The sequence below is a fragment of the Electrophorus electricus genome, chromosome 5 (genome assembly GCF_013358815.1).
Source record: "Electrophorus electricus isolate fEleEle1 chromosome 5, fEleEle1.pri, whole genome shotgun sequence".
NCBI lineage: Eukaryota > Metazoa > Chordata > Actinopteri > Gymnotiformes > Gymnotidae > Electrophorus > Electrophorus electricus.
Window position 1 is genome coordinate 27581963 of NC_049539.1, and position 19088 is coordinate 27601050.

Here is a 19088-nt window from a genome sequence, read left to right on the forward strand (position 1 = left end):
AAACAGAGACAGAGAGTGAGATGCACTTCCAGAGCAGCCTGCATGGGGCAGCTAGAGAGGCTGGTAACTGTAGTGGCAGGTTCCTCCACTCTCATCTCCAAGATGGCGTCCTCCATGGCAGATGGCTTTATTCACTCTTCTCCAGATCGCTGCTGTCTGTGTTTATTTTAGCTCTTATTTTTATTCAGCCCTTCAGAACTCTAGTGCACTATTAACCTACATCAGAAGAACCCTAAAGCTGGACTTACACTGTGTGATTTCAGTGGTCTTATAAGACTGTTACATGTCAGACTGTATGAGATGATGCCAGTAAAATCTTGGCAGAATTCTACATCTGGCTGTGATAACAGGAGTAATAACACTGTCACATTTATGGACCTGTGAATCAGAGATAAAGTCTAAGAATCCTAAGCGATGCATACTTTTTTTTTGAAAGTTGCAAAGCTAATGCCAGATTTTCACAAGTGTTTTCCTCAAGATTACAGATAGCTAGACTGCAAGTAGATACAACAGACATTACAATATACCCTACAGTAGATACAACAGATATCACAATATACTCTACAGTAGATACAACAAATATTACAATATACCCTACAGTAGATACAACAGATATCACAATATACTCTACAGTAGATACATTATTACAATATACTCTACAGTAGATACAACAGATATCACAACATACTCCATAGTATATAGTATAGTGGAATTATTTTGTCATTATGGGAAATTTCTGAGAAATAGATATCCAAAATCAGCATATTGTAAACGAGTACACAAATTCCCCTAATGGTAGTATGACTTTAATATGGGATTATTAAACTTCCGCGTGCTGTCCGGACAGCAGAGTCCCTCGCAGTCTTCAAATACAGACTGAAGACCCATCTGTTTGTGGAATATTTAAATGACCACTGATCCTGCTCCTATGTTGACTAACTGAAACTCTAGTACTTATTGTAGGGTGATGTTGATTACTCTGATGTTGACTGCTCCTGTGTTGACTAACTCTAGTACTTATTGTTTACTACTCTGATGTTGACTGATCCTATGTTGATGAACTCTAGTACTTGTTTATTACTCTGATGTTGACTGCTCCTGGGTTGACTAACTCTAGTACTTGTTTATTACTCTGATGTTGACTGCTCCTATGTTGACTAAATCTAGTACGTATTGTTTACTACTCTGATGTTGACTGCTCCTGTTGATTAACTCTAGTACTTGTTTACTACTCTGATGTTGACTGCTCCTGTGTTGTCTAACTCTAGTACTTGTTTATTACTCTGATGTTGACTGCTCCTGTGTTGACTAACTCTAGTACTTGTTTATTACTCTGATGTTGACTGCTCCTGTGTTGTCTAACTCTAGTACTTGTTTATTACTCTGATGTTGACTGCTCCTGTGTTGACTAACTCTAGTACTTATTATTATTCTGATGTTGACTGCTCCTATGTTGACTAACTCTAGTACTTATTGTTTACTACTCTGATGTTGACTGCTCCTATGTTGACTAACTCTTTATATGTATTTTGCACTTCTAGGCATTAGCACTGATCCCTGTATCTCAACAGTATTCTAGTTCATTGGTATCTTGCACTCTAACCTACTTTACTGGCTAGAATCTGTTCTATGAGGAAATGACAAAGCACTTTTCTAAGTCATTCTGAATAAGAGCATCTGCCAAATGCTGTAAAAGTAAATATAAATGTACTCTTATGTGGTCATGGAACTGTCTTGGCTTTATGGGACATTTCTGAGAAATAGATATCCAAAATCAACCTGAATGAAATGAGTACATGAATTCAGCTAAAGGTATTATTTTAATAGGAGATAATGAAAAATGGTAGAGTGAAATTTGTCCAAACTTACTCTGCTGATACTCTGCAAATTCAGTCTATACAAAATTAGTGCATTATTTCACCTAAAGGTAGTTTGAATTTAATATGGATTTATAAAGACATTGTACAGTAAAATGTGTCCAAACTTACTCTGCTAATAGTCAAGGGCTTCTACTCACATGTGGTAGTGTAATTGTTTTTGCATTTTGTTAAAATTCAGAAAAATATGTAAAACTTCAATATAGATTTATTAATGATCTGGTGATGGCCAAGGGCCATCATTCAATTGGCAGTGGAATATTTCAGCCCTGGAGTTCCCCTGCCCTGCACATTTGCCATATTTCAGTAGTGATAACCCCTGTTTCAGCTGGCAGTCAAGATCTATAATAACCTTCTGAGAAACATTATGTAGAAAAAGCATTTTTCACAATGCTTATTAAGCTGTGTAAATATATTACCAAATGTGTTTAATCTAATTACGCAATTAAACTAGTTCAATCAAGTAAACTGCATTTTGTACAAATACGCAAGTCTGTTTCTTTGCTTAGGGAGAGTTAGATTGCGGTGAGCAGCGAAATACCGTAAAATCGCGCATATAGGCGCATTGAATTTAAAGCGCGGATGACTTGACCGTGAACGCCTAAAGCGCGGATAGCCTGATCGCGGTTGTAACCTAGTGACCACCTGTAACCTAGTAACCACCTGTAACCTAGCTACAAGGTTTAAATGTGTTTAAACTGATGTAGGTGACCTGACTGATTAATACACAGCTGTACTTCATGAACACCAGATGTTATAAATCACATCCCCGTCAAATCATCCTCCTCCCTCCTGCTCTCAACTACGTGAAGATCCAACCGCATTTCTCCTAAAGACTGTATCTTGATTGTTGCAAAGACAAGAAGTCCAATCTTGCTTATTGACGGTTTGGTCAAATTGTTGAGACTGTTAGCTGGTTAGATATCTGTGCTGAACAGTAAACAACTAAACAAATCAACATAGCTAAACTTTCTTTGCTAACATTAGCTAGTTAGCTGTTAGCCATGAATGACGATCAGAGATTCCGTGAAAAACTCACACAGGCTTTGTCTGTCTGTCTTAGTCCATCTACTTTTACTTTTTGTCTGTCCCTTTCTGGTATTTTTCCTTTTCTCTTGGAAATCACCATAGCAGCAAATATCCTCCAATTCCAGTTTGAGATTTTCTGTCATTTTCATGATCCACTACAGTTCTCTTCACCTCAGTAAGTTAAAACAGCTCCTCTGATGCTATTGGCCACTGTAATGACGTCATTCAATATTCTGCCGCCCCGGCCGTCCTACCACATATGTGATTGGATAAAATTACTGTCACTCAAATTGAGAAACTTGTCACTCATATTTCTGTTCCTGTTGGATACAAGTGCTTCTTGGATATTCATGTTATTACTACCTTTATTTTTTTTTTCAAATGGTACAATTTAAAAAATTTGTGGAGTGTTTTTATTGTACCTTTTGACATTTTTTAATACGTCAACATAGACTTCCTAAAAACACAAGGGCAACAATCACAAGGTTATTACTGTATTTCTAGACCAAACTGTTTTCTGCTGTTAAGTGTGCTCCCAGTTTTAGTTGAGAAAAATATTAGGAACATTATCTTCACTACATATAATGGTGTTATACTGTTTCTGACCATTCTGGTGCCCTACACACACCCAAACACACCCTGCTGCTACCACACTACAGTTACAGTGAAACTACAAACACTCCATAACTGCAGCCTGATAATATTTAATAGACAGACTGAATACAGGCATGCTAATAGAACACAGATTTGTACCTTCAGTTTCCAGAGTTGGCTCTGTCCTAGTACAATTCCCCCAGGTCATTGTGCCAGTGTTGGGTAGTGTAGTCTATTGTGTGGCTGCGTGTATCAACATAAAATATTGTGGGTGTAGAAGATTACTGTACATTCACTGAGTGGATTTGAACTTGTTACATCTACTGTATTTTCTTTTCCCTCTTCTGGTTTATGTTTAATGAAGACAGGTTTGGGGTGGAGCATGTGTTGGGTTTGGTTTTTATTCTGGCTTATACTCCCCATAGAGACAGATGGCATGTTTGTAGATCTCTGTTACTTTTTTGTAATAGTGGTTTGTGCTCAGAATAAAGTGTCTGTTGTGGTCTCTCCCCCTACACTGGCACATAACAGAGATGTATAAAGGTTGGTATCTCTCTCTAATCATCTGCAGCTGAAATAACCAGCAACTGAAGATGGCTGCCTCCAACACTCCAAACACTGTAAGATAAAACTGATGATTTTCTTCATAATTTGTGAACCCTAAAGACGGCCATGTTACTATATTGTGTGGGATGTAGCTTAGACACATTAAAACTAGCATAACCATTGTATTAGAGTGTTGCTATGAACAATGCATTAAATAAGAGTTTTACACATTTCTTTTTTTTTTTTAACAGAGCAGTGCCTTGACTCTCCCACTATTTGTATTTTATATAATTTCCCTGCAAAACACCTTCACTATTGTTTCTGAACTTCTGAGCCCTCCAGACATCTTGTGGTTTTAAGTATTTTCTGTGGTCAGTGTTTGTTCTCCTGTATGGAGGAAGCAGAAAGACAAGGAGCACAGCAAGGGGTCCAGTGAGGAGCACATTCTATCAGTGGTGGTCACACACACATAATAGTTCTGCCTCTCTAACACACACAAATAGATCTGTCTGTCTCTCTCTCTCTCTATTTCACACACACAAACTCACAGATAATAGTTCCGTCTCACACTTACAAATAATAGATCTGTCTCTCTCTCTCTGTCTCTCTCTCTATTTCTCTCTCATACACACACACACACACACACACACAGATAATAGTTGTGTTTCTCTCTCTCTCTCTCTCTCTCACACACACACACACACACACACACACACAAATAATAGTTCTCTTGCTCTCACGCACACACACAGATAAAAGTTCTCTCTCTCTCTCTCTCTCACATACACACAAATAATAGATCTGTCTGTCTCTCTCTGACTGTCTCTCACTCTCTATTTCAGACACACACACACACACACACACACACACACACACACACAGATAATAGTTCTCTTTCTCTCTCAAACACGTAGATAATAGTTCTGTCTCTCTCTCTCCCCCTCTCTCTCTCTCTCACACACACACACACACACACACACACACACACACACACACACACACATACAAACAAATAATAGTTCTGTCTCTCCCTCACACACACACACACACACACGTTTCAATCGAGGTGAAGCATTATAAACAGGTAAATGAAACATATTTGTGTCAATCTGTGTAATAAATAAGATTTCAAACAGTAGTCATATTGGCTCTGAACTAAACAGTGTGAGGTCTGGTTTACTGTGTATAAACAGTAGTTATATTGGTCCTGAACTAAACAGTGTGAGGTCTGGTTTACCGTGTATATACAGTAGTTATATTGGTCCTGAACTAAACAGTGTGAGGTCTGGTTTACTGTGTATAAACAGTAATTATATTGGCCCTGAACTAAACAGTGTGAGGTCTGGTTTACTGTGTATATACAGTAGTCATATTGGCACTGAACTAAACAGTGTGAGGTCTGGTTTACTGTGTATAAACAGTAATTATATTGGCCCTGAACTAAACAGTGTGAGGTCTGGTTTACTGTGTATAAACAGTAGTTACACTGGCCCTGAACTAAACAGTGTGAGGTCTGGTTTACTGTGTATATACAGTAGTCATATTGGCACTGAACTAAACAGTGTGAGGTCTGGTTTACTGTGTATAAACAGTAGTCATATTGGCACTGAACTAAACAGTGTGAGGTCTGGTTTACTGTGTATATACAGTAGTCATATTGGCACTGAACTAAACAGTGTGAGGTCTGGTTTACTGTGTATATACAGTAGTCATATTGGCACTGAACTAAACAGTGTGAGGTCTGGTTTACTGTGTATATACAGTAGTCATATTGGCACTGAACTAAACAGTGTGAGGTCTGGTTTACTGTGTATGAACAGTAGTCATATTGGCTTTGAACTAAACAGTGTGAGGTCTGGTTTACTGTGTATAAACAGTAATTATATTGGCCCTGAACTAAACAGTGTGAGGTCTGGTTTACTGTGTATAAACAGTAGTCATATTGCCCTGAACTAAACAGTGTGAGGTCTGGTTTACTGTGTATATACAGTAGTTATATTGGCCGTGAACTAAACAGTGTGAGGTCTGGTTTACTGTGTATAAACAGTAGTTATACTGGCCCTGAACTAAACAGTGTGAGGTCTGGTTTACTGTGTATATACAGTAGTCATATTGGCACTGAACTAAACAGTGTGAGGTCTGGTTTACTGTGTATATACAGTAGTCATATTGGCACTGAACTAAACAGTGTGAGGTCTGGTTTACTGTGTATAAACAGTAGTTATATTGGCCCTGAACTAAACAGTGTGAGGTCTAGTTTACTGTGTATGAACAGTTGTTATACTGATCTTGAACTAAATAGTGTGAGCTCTGGCTTGTTTGCTGGCAAATAATTTCAGCACCAAATGTCCAGTTGAGGCCTGCAGAACATATTTACTGGGGGGACAGATGGGACCATTGAACATCTTGTGGTGACACACTAAAATGGCCTTACAGCACAGAGGAATTTCAGGGTACACAAGTTAAGTGTATAATAAACTACATACATACTGTTTAATTCCTTATCAGATTATGACAATCACATGAAGTCAGTAAGGGAGTCATTCATTAACCCATAAGATTACATTTTGAATGAATCATCACCAATAAATCAAGGGTGTGGGTTACATAAACATAAATATTATTATCTGAGAAAGGTTCATTTCTGTCCAGCACTTAATATTTTATATCACTTACAAGTATCTTCCATTCTTTGATTCATACCCTTGATAAAGGTTGTATTTCAAGATTCCAAAAATTGTCTGTGGTTATAATTCTATGTTTAGTTATAATTCTACAAGTGGTTATAATTCTATGTTTAGTTCTAATACTACAAGTAGTTATAAGTCTCCCTGTGGTTATAATTTTACAAGTGGTGATAATTCTTGATGTATCTACATTCTGTAGTATCAAATAATGAATTATGGATGCAGAAATGTCAGAAATGTCTGAAGTTCTGATGTAATTACAAAACACCACACATGCTAGGTACCACACACACACACACACACACACACACACACACACACACACACACACACACACACACACACACACACTTAGACAATATCCCACCCAAAAACACAAGGGAATCATGTGTGCTTGTAGAAGAGTCCTGTAATGTGTCTAGAACCTCAATAGTTCAGCTTTAAATGTTTTAATTAAGATTTTAAGGGCTTGTATTTGCAGAGAGATTAGAATGACTGATGTTTACAGTGTTTCCATACATAAACTAGATAAAATCACTCAGTGAAAATCTTACATTAGAACACTTCATTTTACAACACTATTGTTGGGAGTTTCTGAATATATTCATCCTGTAAGACATGTTGCTAAATTTCTGCGCTCAGGTGACCAAAAATGCAGCTTGTGGACAAAATGCCAAAGCACCTAGTTGAAGCAGCATTGTAATAAATACACCTGTACATGTGGACAAGGACTCATCTGTGTCTCCTCTTTACAATGTTATATTTCCCTTCTAGACTTGAATATCTGCTTATGCATCACAAATGTAACTCTTTGTCTCCACAGTGTGGTCATTTAATGAAATGCAGTGAGGTTTCAACAGAAAACTATATTTAGAAATATTTAGAGAAGAGAACTTTATAATATAATATAAAAATGTATATTTCCTTGCATTTCCTTGTCTGGCAATGTTTGTTTAATACTGTACTATAAGGGAGTTGACACTGACCTTTTTAAAATGCCTCTTTATTTACATTCAAAAATAGTCACAGAAACTCACCTGAGAATCTCCAGTTTACAGTGTGAACTCTTCAGTCCAGCACAGAGCTGCTCCACTCCTGAATTCTGCAGGTCATTATTATTCATCTCCAGCTCTCTCAGTGAGTTTTCTGTTTGTAGAACTGATGTGAGAGATTTGCAAGACTCTTCCGTGAGACCACAGCCAGATAGTCTGTAAAAGATTAAATACAGTAAATAATGTAGTTCAGTCAGAGGATGATGAATTAAAAGATCTGAACTGCTAATAAAAATGTAAAGAAGAGTTTGAAAGGTCTGGAACACACCGATACATTTTCAGCCTTTTAATTTTACAAACACAGCAACATTTAACACTACTGTGTCTTCATCAAAGACAAAATGGACAAAAACATGACAAATAACATTCATTAGCAACCTAAAACAGATGAACAAATAATGGATGGTTGGTTCATAAGTCAGTGAATGGCAGTTACCATAATCAGAGTCCAAATATCAAAATATCCCACCCCTAACACCATAACAGGAAACAGAACAACATAGATCTCATTCAATGTTTCACAAATACAAACACATTAATATACAAACCAAAAATATTGTTGGCAGACACGCAGAGTAGTGATTATGGAGAAATAAACACTGCAATATTGATTATGGAGGAATAAACACTGCAGTAGCGATTATGTTGGAATGAACACAGCAGTAGTGATTTTAGAGGAATAACACAGTAGTATTTATTATGGAGAAATAAACACTGCAGGAGTGATTATGTAGAAATAAACACTGCAGTTTTGACTATGGAATAATGAACACTGCAGTTTTGATTATGGAGGAATGAACATTGCAGTAGTGAATATTAGTGTATGAACACTGCAGTACTAATGGTGGTAGGATGAACACTGCAATAGTGATTATGGAGGAATGAACACTGCAGTATTGATTGGACAGAATGCAGACGGCATAATCTTTTACTAGTGTTTACATTCCTTTGCTCACAGTATGAGTCACTGATCATGAAACATTCTCCTCTGCCTTTGCTTTTCCAAGTGATGTCCTGAGTTCTGTCTGAGTGGTGCACCAAGAATCCTAGAGGCTTAATAGCTGAGTCAGGGAACCCATCAGTCAGTCAGGTGTGTGTGAGGCAGACCCCATCAGTCAGTCAGTTCTGACCCTCTCACACACACAAATAATATATCTGTCTGTCTCTCTCTTGTGGTGACACAATAAAATATCCTTACAGCACAGAGGAATTTCAGGGTACACAAGTTAATACAGTGGTAAAACCACTATTATAGTGTATAATAAACTACATACTGTTTAATTCCTTATCAGATTATGACATTCACATGAAGTTAGTCAGGGAGTCATTAATTAACCCATGAGATTACAATTTGAATAAATCTTCACCAATAAATCAAGGGTGTGGGTTACATAAACATAAATATTATTACCTGAGAAAGGTTTAATTTCTGTCCAGCACTTAATATTTTATATCACTTACAAGTATCTTCAGTTCTTTGATTCATCCCCTCGAAAAAGGTTGTATTTCAAGATTCCAAAAATTCTACTTGTGGTTATAATTCTATGTGTGGTTATATTTCTACATGTAGTTATATTGCTACATTTGGTTATAATTCTACATGTGATTATAATTCTATGTGTGGTTATAATTCTCAGTGTGTGGTTATAATTCTCAGTGTATCTGAATTATGTAGTATCAAATGATGAATTATGGGTGCAGAAATGTCTGAAACAATATCGCTACTTCACACAACTAATTTATTCACTAAAATCAACTATTTACATTAACACAAAAAAACAACTAAACAAGTCAGCAGAGCTGTGGGGCTACAGTGAGAGTGGACACAGCCAACACTACAGCAGACCTGTGGAGCTACAGTGAGAGTGGACACAGCTGACACTACAGCAGAGCTGTGGGGCTACAGTGAGAGTGGACACAGCTGACACTACAGCAGAGCTGTGGGGCTACAGTGAGAGTGGACCCAGCTGACACTACAGCAGACCTGTGGGGCTACAGTGAGAGTGGACACAGCTGACACTACAGCAGACCTGTGGGGCTACAGTGAGAGTGGACACAGCTGACACTACAGCAGAGCTGTGGGGCTACAGTGAGAGTGGACACAGGTGACACTACAGCAGATCTGTGGGGCTACAGTGAGAGTGGACACAGCTGACACTACAGCAGAGCTGTGGGGCTACAGTGAGAGTGGACACAGCTGACACTACAGCAGACCTGTGGGGCTACAGTGAGAGAGGACACAGCTGGCTCCTCTGTCTCTGTCTGTTGTGTTCAATCTCTTCCATGTCCTCCTCCTGGACACTTTCACCATCAAGTTCTTCTGTCTTTTCTCTCTCCTGCTGTCTTCTTACTAAAGAAGGTTGCCATGGCAATAGCATTAGCCTTTCTCTTCATCCTGGTTGTTTTCTGTCTCTCTATACTAACTGTAAACGAACAAGCAGGAGTATTTTATATTCAAGCCAGTTACTTAGATTCAAGGAAGCTAACATTAGCCTCATTGGCTTTGTTATAGTACATCAGGCAACCAGTGTGACACACACACACACACACACACACACATACACACACACACACACACACACACACACACACTTCACTCCTTCTCTCCTCCTAATCTCCTAATTACTGATTACTGTGTCTTGTGTGTCTTTCTTTCTCTCTTGTAATTAAGTCCACAGGTTCATTCGTCCAGTGCTGAACATTGTTCCTCACTACTGTGTTCAGATATCCTGAGTTTACTGTCAGCTGTCTGCTCAGTTTCTCTCTCTGCTGACTCGACGTCTTCTACCATCACTGTTCTATTTTTGTTTGATGTCTCTAGCTTGATGAAAAAATTAGCAGCCAACATTCACTCCTAAGTCAAGCTAATATGACGTTAGCGTGAGGTATCTAGGTGTAGTAACCAACAATATACTGTAACTTGGCAAGCTTAAGGTTACTAATATTAGCCAGCTACATGCTTCATAAAAACACCTGTGGAGAGAGATAACAGGTTTATTTTAAGGAATAACCAATAAACTTTTCAGGTCTATTGAATGAATATTAACTTGTTTCGTTCTTTCCTCCAGCACAGCTGTCATTTCAGCTCACCTTAACATATGTTGAACACATGGTGTAAATCATAATGAGAACGGAATCTCCCACCCAAAAATGCAAGGAAATCATGTGTGTTTGTAAAAGTGTCCTGTAATGTGTCCAGAACCTCAATGGTTCAGCTTTAAATGGTTTCATTAAGACTTTAAGGGCTTTTATTTACAGAGAGATTAGAATGACTGATGTTTACAGTGTTTCCATACATAAACTAGATAAAATCACTCATTGAAAATCTTACATTAGAACACTTCATTTTACAACATTGTTGTTGGAGTTTCTGAATATATTCATCCTGTAAGACATTTTGCAAAATTTCTGCACTCAGGTGAACAAAAATGCAGCTTGTGGACAAAATGCCAAAGCACCTAGTTGAAGCAGCATTGTCATAAATACACCTGTACACGTGGACAAGGACTCATCTGTGTCTTTTCTTTGCAATGTTATATTTCTCTTCTAGACTTGAAAATCTGCTCATGCATCACAAATGTAACTCTTTGTCTCCACAGTGTGGTCATTTAATGAAATGCAGTGAGGTTTCAACAGAAAACTATATTTAGAAATAGTTAAAGAAGAGAACTTTATAATATAATATAAAAGTGTAAAGTTCCTTGCATTGCCTTGCCTGGCAATGTTTGTTTAATACTGTAGTATAAGGGAATTGACACTGACCTTTTTAAAATGGCTCTTTATTTACATTCAAAAATAGTCACAGAAACTCACCTGAGAATCTCCAGTTTACAGTTTGAACTCTTCAGTCCAGCACAGAGCTGCTCCACTCCTGAATTCTGCAGGTCATTATTATTTATCTTCAGCTCTCTCAGTGAGTTTTCTGTTTGTAGAACTGATGTGAGAGATTTGCAAGACTCTTCATTGAGACCACAGCCAGATAGTCTGTAAAAGAGTAAACACAGTAAATAATGTAGTTCAGTCAGAGGATGATGAATTAAAAGATCTGAACTGCTAATAAAAATGTAAAGAAGAGCTTATAAGGTCTGGAACACACTGATACATTTTTAGCCTTTTAATTTTACAAACACAGCAACATTTCAACATTACTGTGTCTTCATCATAGATAAAATGGACAAAGACATGATAAATAACATTCATCAGCAACCTAAGACAGGTGACCAAATAATGGATGGTTGGCTGATAATTCAGTGAATGGCAGTTACCATAATCAGAGTCCAAATATCAAAATATCCCACCCCTAACAACATAACAGGAAACAGAACAACACAGATCTCATTCAATGTTTCACAAATACAAACACACTAATATACAAACAGAAAATATTGTTGGAAGACAAGCAGAGTAGTGATTATGGAGGAATAAACACTGCAGTAGTGATTATGGAGAAATGAAAACTGCAGTATTGATTGGACAGAATGCAGAGAGCAGAATCTTTTACTAGTGTTTACATTCCTGTGGTCACATTATGAGTCAGTGATCATGAAACATTCTCCTCTGCCTTTGCTTTTCCCAGAGAGGTCCTGAGTTCTGTCTTTGTGGTGCACCGAGAATCCCAGAGGCTCAATAGCTGAGTCAGGGACACCATCATTCAGTCAGGTGTGTGTGAGGCAGACCCCATCATTCAGTCAGGTGTGTGTGAGGCAGACCCCATCAGTCAGTCAGGTGTGTGTGTGAGGCAGACCCCATCAGTCAGGTGTGTGTGAGACAGACCCCATCAGTCATTCAGGTGTGTGTGAGGTAGACCCAGTCAGTCAGTCAGGTGTGTGTGAGGCAGACCCCATCAGTCAGTCAGGTGTGTGTGACTCAAACCTTATCAGTCATTCAGGTGTGTGTGAGGTAGACCCAGTCAGTCAGTCAGGTGTGTGTGAGGCAGAGCCCATCAGTCAGTCAGGTGTGTGTGACTCAGACCCTATCAGTCATTCAGTCATCAGTACAGCAGAGCTGTGGGGCTACAGTGAGAGTGGACACAACTGACACTACAGCAGACCTGTGGCGCTACAGTGAGAGTGGACACAGCTGAAACTACAGCAGACCTGTGGTGCTACAGTGAGAGTGGACACAGCTGACACTACAGCAGACCTGTGGTGCTTCAGTGAGAGTGGACACAGCTGACACTACATCAGACCTTTGGGGCTACAGTGAGAGTGGACACAGCTGACACTACAGCAGACCTGTGGGGCTACAGTGAGAGTGGACACAGCTGACACTACAGCAGAGCTGTGGGGCTACAGTGAGAGTGGACACAGCTGACACTACAGCAGAGCTGTGGGGCTACAGTGAGAGTGGACACAGCTGGCTCCTCTGTCTCTGTCTGCTGTGTTCACTCACTTCCATGTCCTCCTCCTGGACACTTTCACCATCAAGCTCTTCTGTCTTTTCTCTCTCCTGCTGTCTTCTTACTAAAGAAGGTTGCCATGGCAATAGCATTAGCCTTTATCTTCATCCTGGTTGTTTTCTGTCTCTCTATACTAACTGTAAACGAACAAGCAGGAGTGTTTTATATTCTAGCCAGTTCCTTAGATTTAAGGAAGCTAACATTAGCCTCATTAGCTTTGTTATAGTACATCAGGCAACCAGTGTGACACACACACACACACACACACACACACACACACACACACACGGACACACACACACACACACACTTCACTCCTTCTCTCCTTCTAATCTCCTGATTACTGATTACTGTGTCTTGTGTGTCTTTCTTTCTCTCTTGTAATTAAGTCCACAGGTTCACTCGTCCAGTGCTGAACATTGTTCTTCACTACTGTGTTCAGATGTCCTGAGTTTACTGTCAGCTGTCTGCTCAGTTTCTCTCTCTGCTGACTCGACGTCTTCTACCATCACTGTTCTATTTTTGTTTGATGTCTCTGGCTTGATGAAAAAATTAGCAGCCAACATTCACTCCTAAGTCAAGCTAATATGATGTTAGCGTGAGGTATCTAGGTGTAGTAACCAACAATATACTGTGACTTGGCAAGCTTAAGGTTACTAATATTAGCCAGCTACATGCTTCATAAAAACACCTGTGGAGAGAGATAACAGGTTTATTTTAAGGAATAACCAATAAACTTTTCAGTTCTATTGAATGAATATTAACTTGTTTCGTTCTTTCCTCCAGCACGGCTGTCATTTCAGCTCACCTCGACATGTGTTGAACACACAGTGTAAATCATAATGAGAACGGGGTCTCCCACCCAAAAACACATGGGAATCATGTGTGATTGTAAAAGTGTCCTGTAATGTACCAAGAGCCTCAATGGTTCAGCTTTAAATGTTTTCATTAAGACTTTAAGGGCTTTTATTTGCAGAGAGATTAGAATGACTGATGTTTACAGTGTTTCCATACATAAACTAGATAAAATCACTCAGTGAAAATCTTACATTAGAACACGTCATTTTACAACACTGTTGTTGGAGTTTCTGAATATATTCATCCTGTAAGACATTTTGCTAAATTTCTGCTCTCAGGTGACCAAAAATGCAGCTTGTGGACACAATGCCAAAGTGCCTAGTTGAAGCAGCATTGTAATAAATACACCTGTACACGTGGACAAGGACTCATCTGTGTCTCCTCTTTACAATGTTATATTTCTCTTCTAGACTTGAAAATCTGCTCATGCATCACAAATGTAACTCTTTGTCTCCACAGTGTGGTCATTTAATGAAATGCAGTGAGGTTTCAACAGAAAACTATATTTAGAAATATTTAAAGAAGAGAACTTTATAATATAATATAAAAGTGTAAAGTTCCTTGCATTGCCTTGCCTGGCAATGTTTGTTTAATACTGTAGTATAAGGGAATTGACACTGACCTTTTTAAAATGGCTCTTTATTTACATTCAAAAATAGTCACAAAAACTCACCTGAGAATCTCCAGTTTACAGTTTGAACTCTTCAGTCCAGCACAGAGCTGCTCCACTCCTGAATTCTGCAGGTCATTATTATTTATCTTCAGCTCTCTCAGTGAGTTTTCTGTTTGTAGAACTGATGTGAGAGATTTGCAAGACTCTTCATTGAGACCACAGCCAGATAGTCTGTAAAAGAGTAAATACAGTAAATAATGTAGTTCAGTCAGAGGATGATGAATTAAAAGATCTGAACTGCTAATAAAAATTTAAAGAAGAGCTTGAAAGGTCTGGAACACACTGATACATTTTCAGATTTTTAATTTTACAAACACAGCAACATTTCAACATTACTGTGTCTTCATCATAGACAAAATGGACAAAGACATGACAAATAACATTCATTAGCAACCTAAGACAGGTGACCAAATAATGGATGGTTGGTTCATAAGTCAGTTAATGGCAGTTACCCTAATCAGAGTCCAAATATCAAAATTTCCCATCCCTAACACCATAACAGGAAACAGAACAACACAGATCTCATTCAATGTTTCACAAATACAAACACACTAATATACAAACAGAAAATAGTGTTGGAAGACAAGCAGAGTAGTGATTATGGAGGAATAAACACTGCAGTAGTGATTATGGAGAAATGAAAACTGCAGTATTGATTGGACAGAATGCAGAGAGCAGAATCTTTTACTAGTGTTTACATTCCTGTGGTCACATTATGAGTCAGTGATCATGAAACATTCTCCTCTGCCTTTGCTTTTCCCAGTGAGGTCCTGAGTTCTGTCTTTGTGGTGCACCGAGAATCCCAGAGGCTCAATAGCTGAGTCAGGGACCCCATCATTCAGTCAGGTGTGTGTGAGGCAGACCCCATCAGTCAGTCAGGTGTGTGTGTGAGGCAGACCCCAACAGTCAGTCAGGTGTGTGTGAGGTAGACCCCCGTCAGTCAGTCAGGTGTGTGTGAGGTAGAACCCAGTCAGTCAGTCAGTCAGTCAGGTGTGTGTGAGGCAGACCCCATCAGTCAGTCAGGTGTGTGTGACTCAGACACTATCAGTCATTCAGTCATCAGTACAGCAGACCTGTGGGGCTACAGTGAGAGTGGACACAGCTGAAACTACAGCAGACCTGTGGTGCTTCAGTGAGAGTGGACACAGCTGACACTACAGCAGAGCTGTGGGGCTACAGTGAGAGTGGACACAGCTGACACTACAGCAGACCTGTGGGGCTACAGTGAGAGTGGACACAACTGACACTACAGCAGACCTGTGGGGCTACAGTGAGAGTGGACACAGCCGACACTACAGCAGAGCTGTGGGGCTACAGTGAGAGTGGACACAGCTGACACTACAGCAGATCTGTGGGGCTACAGTGAGAGTGGACACAGCTGACACTACAGCAGACCTGTGGGTCTACAGCAGACCTGTGGGGCTACAGTGAGAGTGGACACAGCTGATACTACAGCAGACCTGTGGGGCTACAGTGAGAGTGGACACAGCTGACACTACAGCAGACCTGTGGGGCTACAGTGAGAGTGGACACAGCTGACACTACAGCAGAGCTGTGGGGCTACAGTGAGAGTGGACACAGCTGACACTACAGCAGAGCTGTGGGGCTACAGTGAGAGTGGACACAGCTGACACTACAGCAGAGCTGTGGGGCTACAGTGAGAGTGGACACAGCTGGCTCCTCTGTCTCTGTCTGCTGTGTCCACTCTCTTCCATGTCCTCCTCCTGGACACTTTCACCATCAAGTTCTTCTGTCTTTTCTCTCTCCTGCTGTCTTCTTACTAAAGAAGGTTGCCATGGCAATAGCATTAGCCTTTCTCTTCATCCTGGTTGTTTTCTGTCTCTCTATACTAACTGTAAACAAACAAACAGGAGTATTTTATATTCTAGCCAGTTACTTAGATTCAAGGAAGCTAACATTAGCCTCATTAGCTTTGTTATAGTACATCAGGCAACCAGTGTGACACACACACACACACACACACACACACACACACACACACACACACACACATACGCGCACACACACACACACACACACACACACACACACACACACACACACACACACACACACACACACATACACACACACACACAATTCACTCCTTCTCTCCTCCTAATCTCCTGATTACTGTGTCTTGTGTGTCTTTCTTTCTCTTGTAATTAAGTCCACAGGTTCACTCGTCCAGTGCTGAACATTGTTCCTCACTACTGTGTTCAGATATCCTGAGTTTACTGTCAGCTGTCTGCTCAGTTTCTCTCTCTGCTGACTCGACGTCTTCTACCATCACTGTTCTATTTTTGTTTGATGTCTCTAGCTTGATGAAAAAATTAGCAGCCAACATTCACTCCTAAGTCAAGCTAATATGACGTTAGCGTGAGGTATCTAGGTGTAGTAACCAACAATATACTGTAACTTACTGTACTGTAAAATATAATATAAAAGTGTAAAGTTCCTTGCATTGCCTTGCCTGGCAATGTTTGTTTAATACTGTAGTATAAGGGAATTGACACTGACCTTTTTAAAATGGCTCTTTATTTACATTCAAAAATAGTCACAAAAACTCACCTGAGAATCTTCAGTTTACAGTTTGAACTCTTCAGTCCAGCACAGAGCTGCTCCACTCCTGAATTCTGCAGGTCATTATTATTTATCTTCAGCTCTCTCAGTGAGTTTTCTGTTTGTAGAACTGATGTGAGAGATTTGCAAGACTCTTCATTGAGACCACAGCCAGATAGTCTGTAAAAGAGTAAACACAGTAAATAATGTAGTTCAGTCAGAGGATGATGAATTAAAAGATCTGAACTGCTAATAAAAATGTAAAGAAGAGCTTATAAGGTCTGGAACACACTGATACATTTTTAGCCTTTTAATTTTACAAACACAGCAACATTTCAACATTACCGTGTCTTCATCATAGACAAAATGGACAAAGAGATGACAAATAACATTCATTAGCAACCTAAGACAGGTGACCAAATAATGGATGGTTGGCTGATAATTCAGTGAACGGCAGTTACCATAATCAGAGTCCAAATATCAAAATATCCCACCCCTAACAACATAACAGGAAACAGAACAACACAGATCTCATTCAATGTTTCACAAATACAAACACACTAATATACAAACAGAAAATAGTGTTGGAAGACAAGCAGAGTAGTGATTATGGAGGAATAAACACTGCAGTAGTGATTATGGAGAAATGAAAACTGCAGTATTGATTGGACAGAATGCAGAGAGCAGAATCTTTTACTAGTGTTTACATTCCTGTGGTCACATTATGAGTCAGTGATCATGAAACATTCTCCTCTGCCTTTGCTTTTCCCAGTGAGGTCCTGAGTTCTGTCTTTGTGGTGCACCGAGAATCCCAGAGGCTCAATAGCTGAGTCAGGGACCCCATCATTCAGTCAGGTGTGTGTGAGGCAGACCCCATCAGTCAGTCAGGTGTGTGTGTGAGGCAGACCCCATCAGTCAGGTGTGTGTGAGGCAGACCCCATCAGTCATTCAGGTGTGTGTGAGGTAGACCCAGTCAGTCAGTCAGGTGTGTGTGAGGCAGACCCCATCAGTCAGTCAGGTGTGTGTGACTCAGACACTATCAGTCATTCAGTCATCAGTACAGCAGACCTGTGGGGCTACAGTGAGAGTGGACACAGCTGAAACTACAGCAGACCTGTGGTGCTTCAGTGAGAGTGGACACAGCTGACACTACAGCAGAGCTGTGGGGCTACAGTGAGAGTGGACACAGCTGACACTACAGCAGACCTGTGGGGCTACAGTGAGAGTGGACACAACTGACACTACAGCAGACCTGTGGGGCTACAGTGAGAGTGGACACAGCCGACACTACAGCAGAGCTGTGGGGCTACAGTGAGAGTGGACACAGCTGACACTACAGCAGATCTGTGGGGCTACAGTGAGAGTGGACACAGCTGACACTACAGCAGACCTGTGGGTCTACAGCAGACCTGTGGGGCTACAGTGAGAGTGGACACAGCTGATACTACAGCAGACCTGTGGGGCTACAGTGAGAGTGGACACAGCTGACACTACAGCAGACCTGTGGGGCTACAGTGAGAGTGGACACAGCTGACACTACAGCAGAGCTGTGGGGCTACAGTGAGAGTGGACACAGCTGACACTACAGCAGAGCTGTGGGGCTACAGTGAGAGTGGACACAGCTGGCTCCTCTGTCTCTTTCTGCTGTGTCCACTCTCTTCCATGTCCTCCTCCTGGACACTTTCACCATCAAGTTCTTCTGTCTTTTCTCTCTCCTGCTGTCTTCTTACTAAAGAAGGTTGCCATGGCAATAGCATTAGCCTTTCTCTTCATCCTGGTTGTTTTCTGTCTCTCTATACTAACTGTAAACAA

The 19088-nt window shown here is 40.1% G+C and overlaps 1 protein-coding gene across 1 annotated transcript in view; it reads right to left on the minus strand.

The window, feature by feature from the left end:
- Positions 1-19088, minus strand: part of LOC118241327 (NACHT, LRR and PYD domains-containing protein 3-like) — a 46129-nt gene that overhangs the window by 4170 nt on the left and 22871 nt on the right. The window contains exons 9-12 of the mRNA XM_035526009.1: positions 17286-17456; positions 14715-14885; positions 11599-11769; positions 7771-7941 (exon numbers count right to left, since the gene is read on the minus strand). Of these exons, the coding sequence (XP_035381902.1) occupies positions 7771-7941; positions 11599-11769; positions 14715-14885; positions 17286-17456 (684 nt within the window). The remainder of the gene's footprint in view (positions 1-7770; positions 7942-11598; positions 11770-14714; positions 14886-17285; positions 17457-19088) is intronic.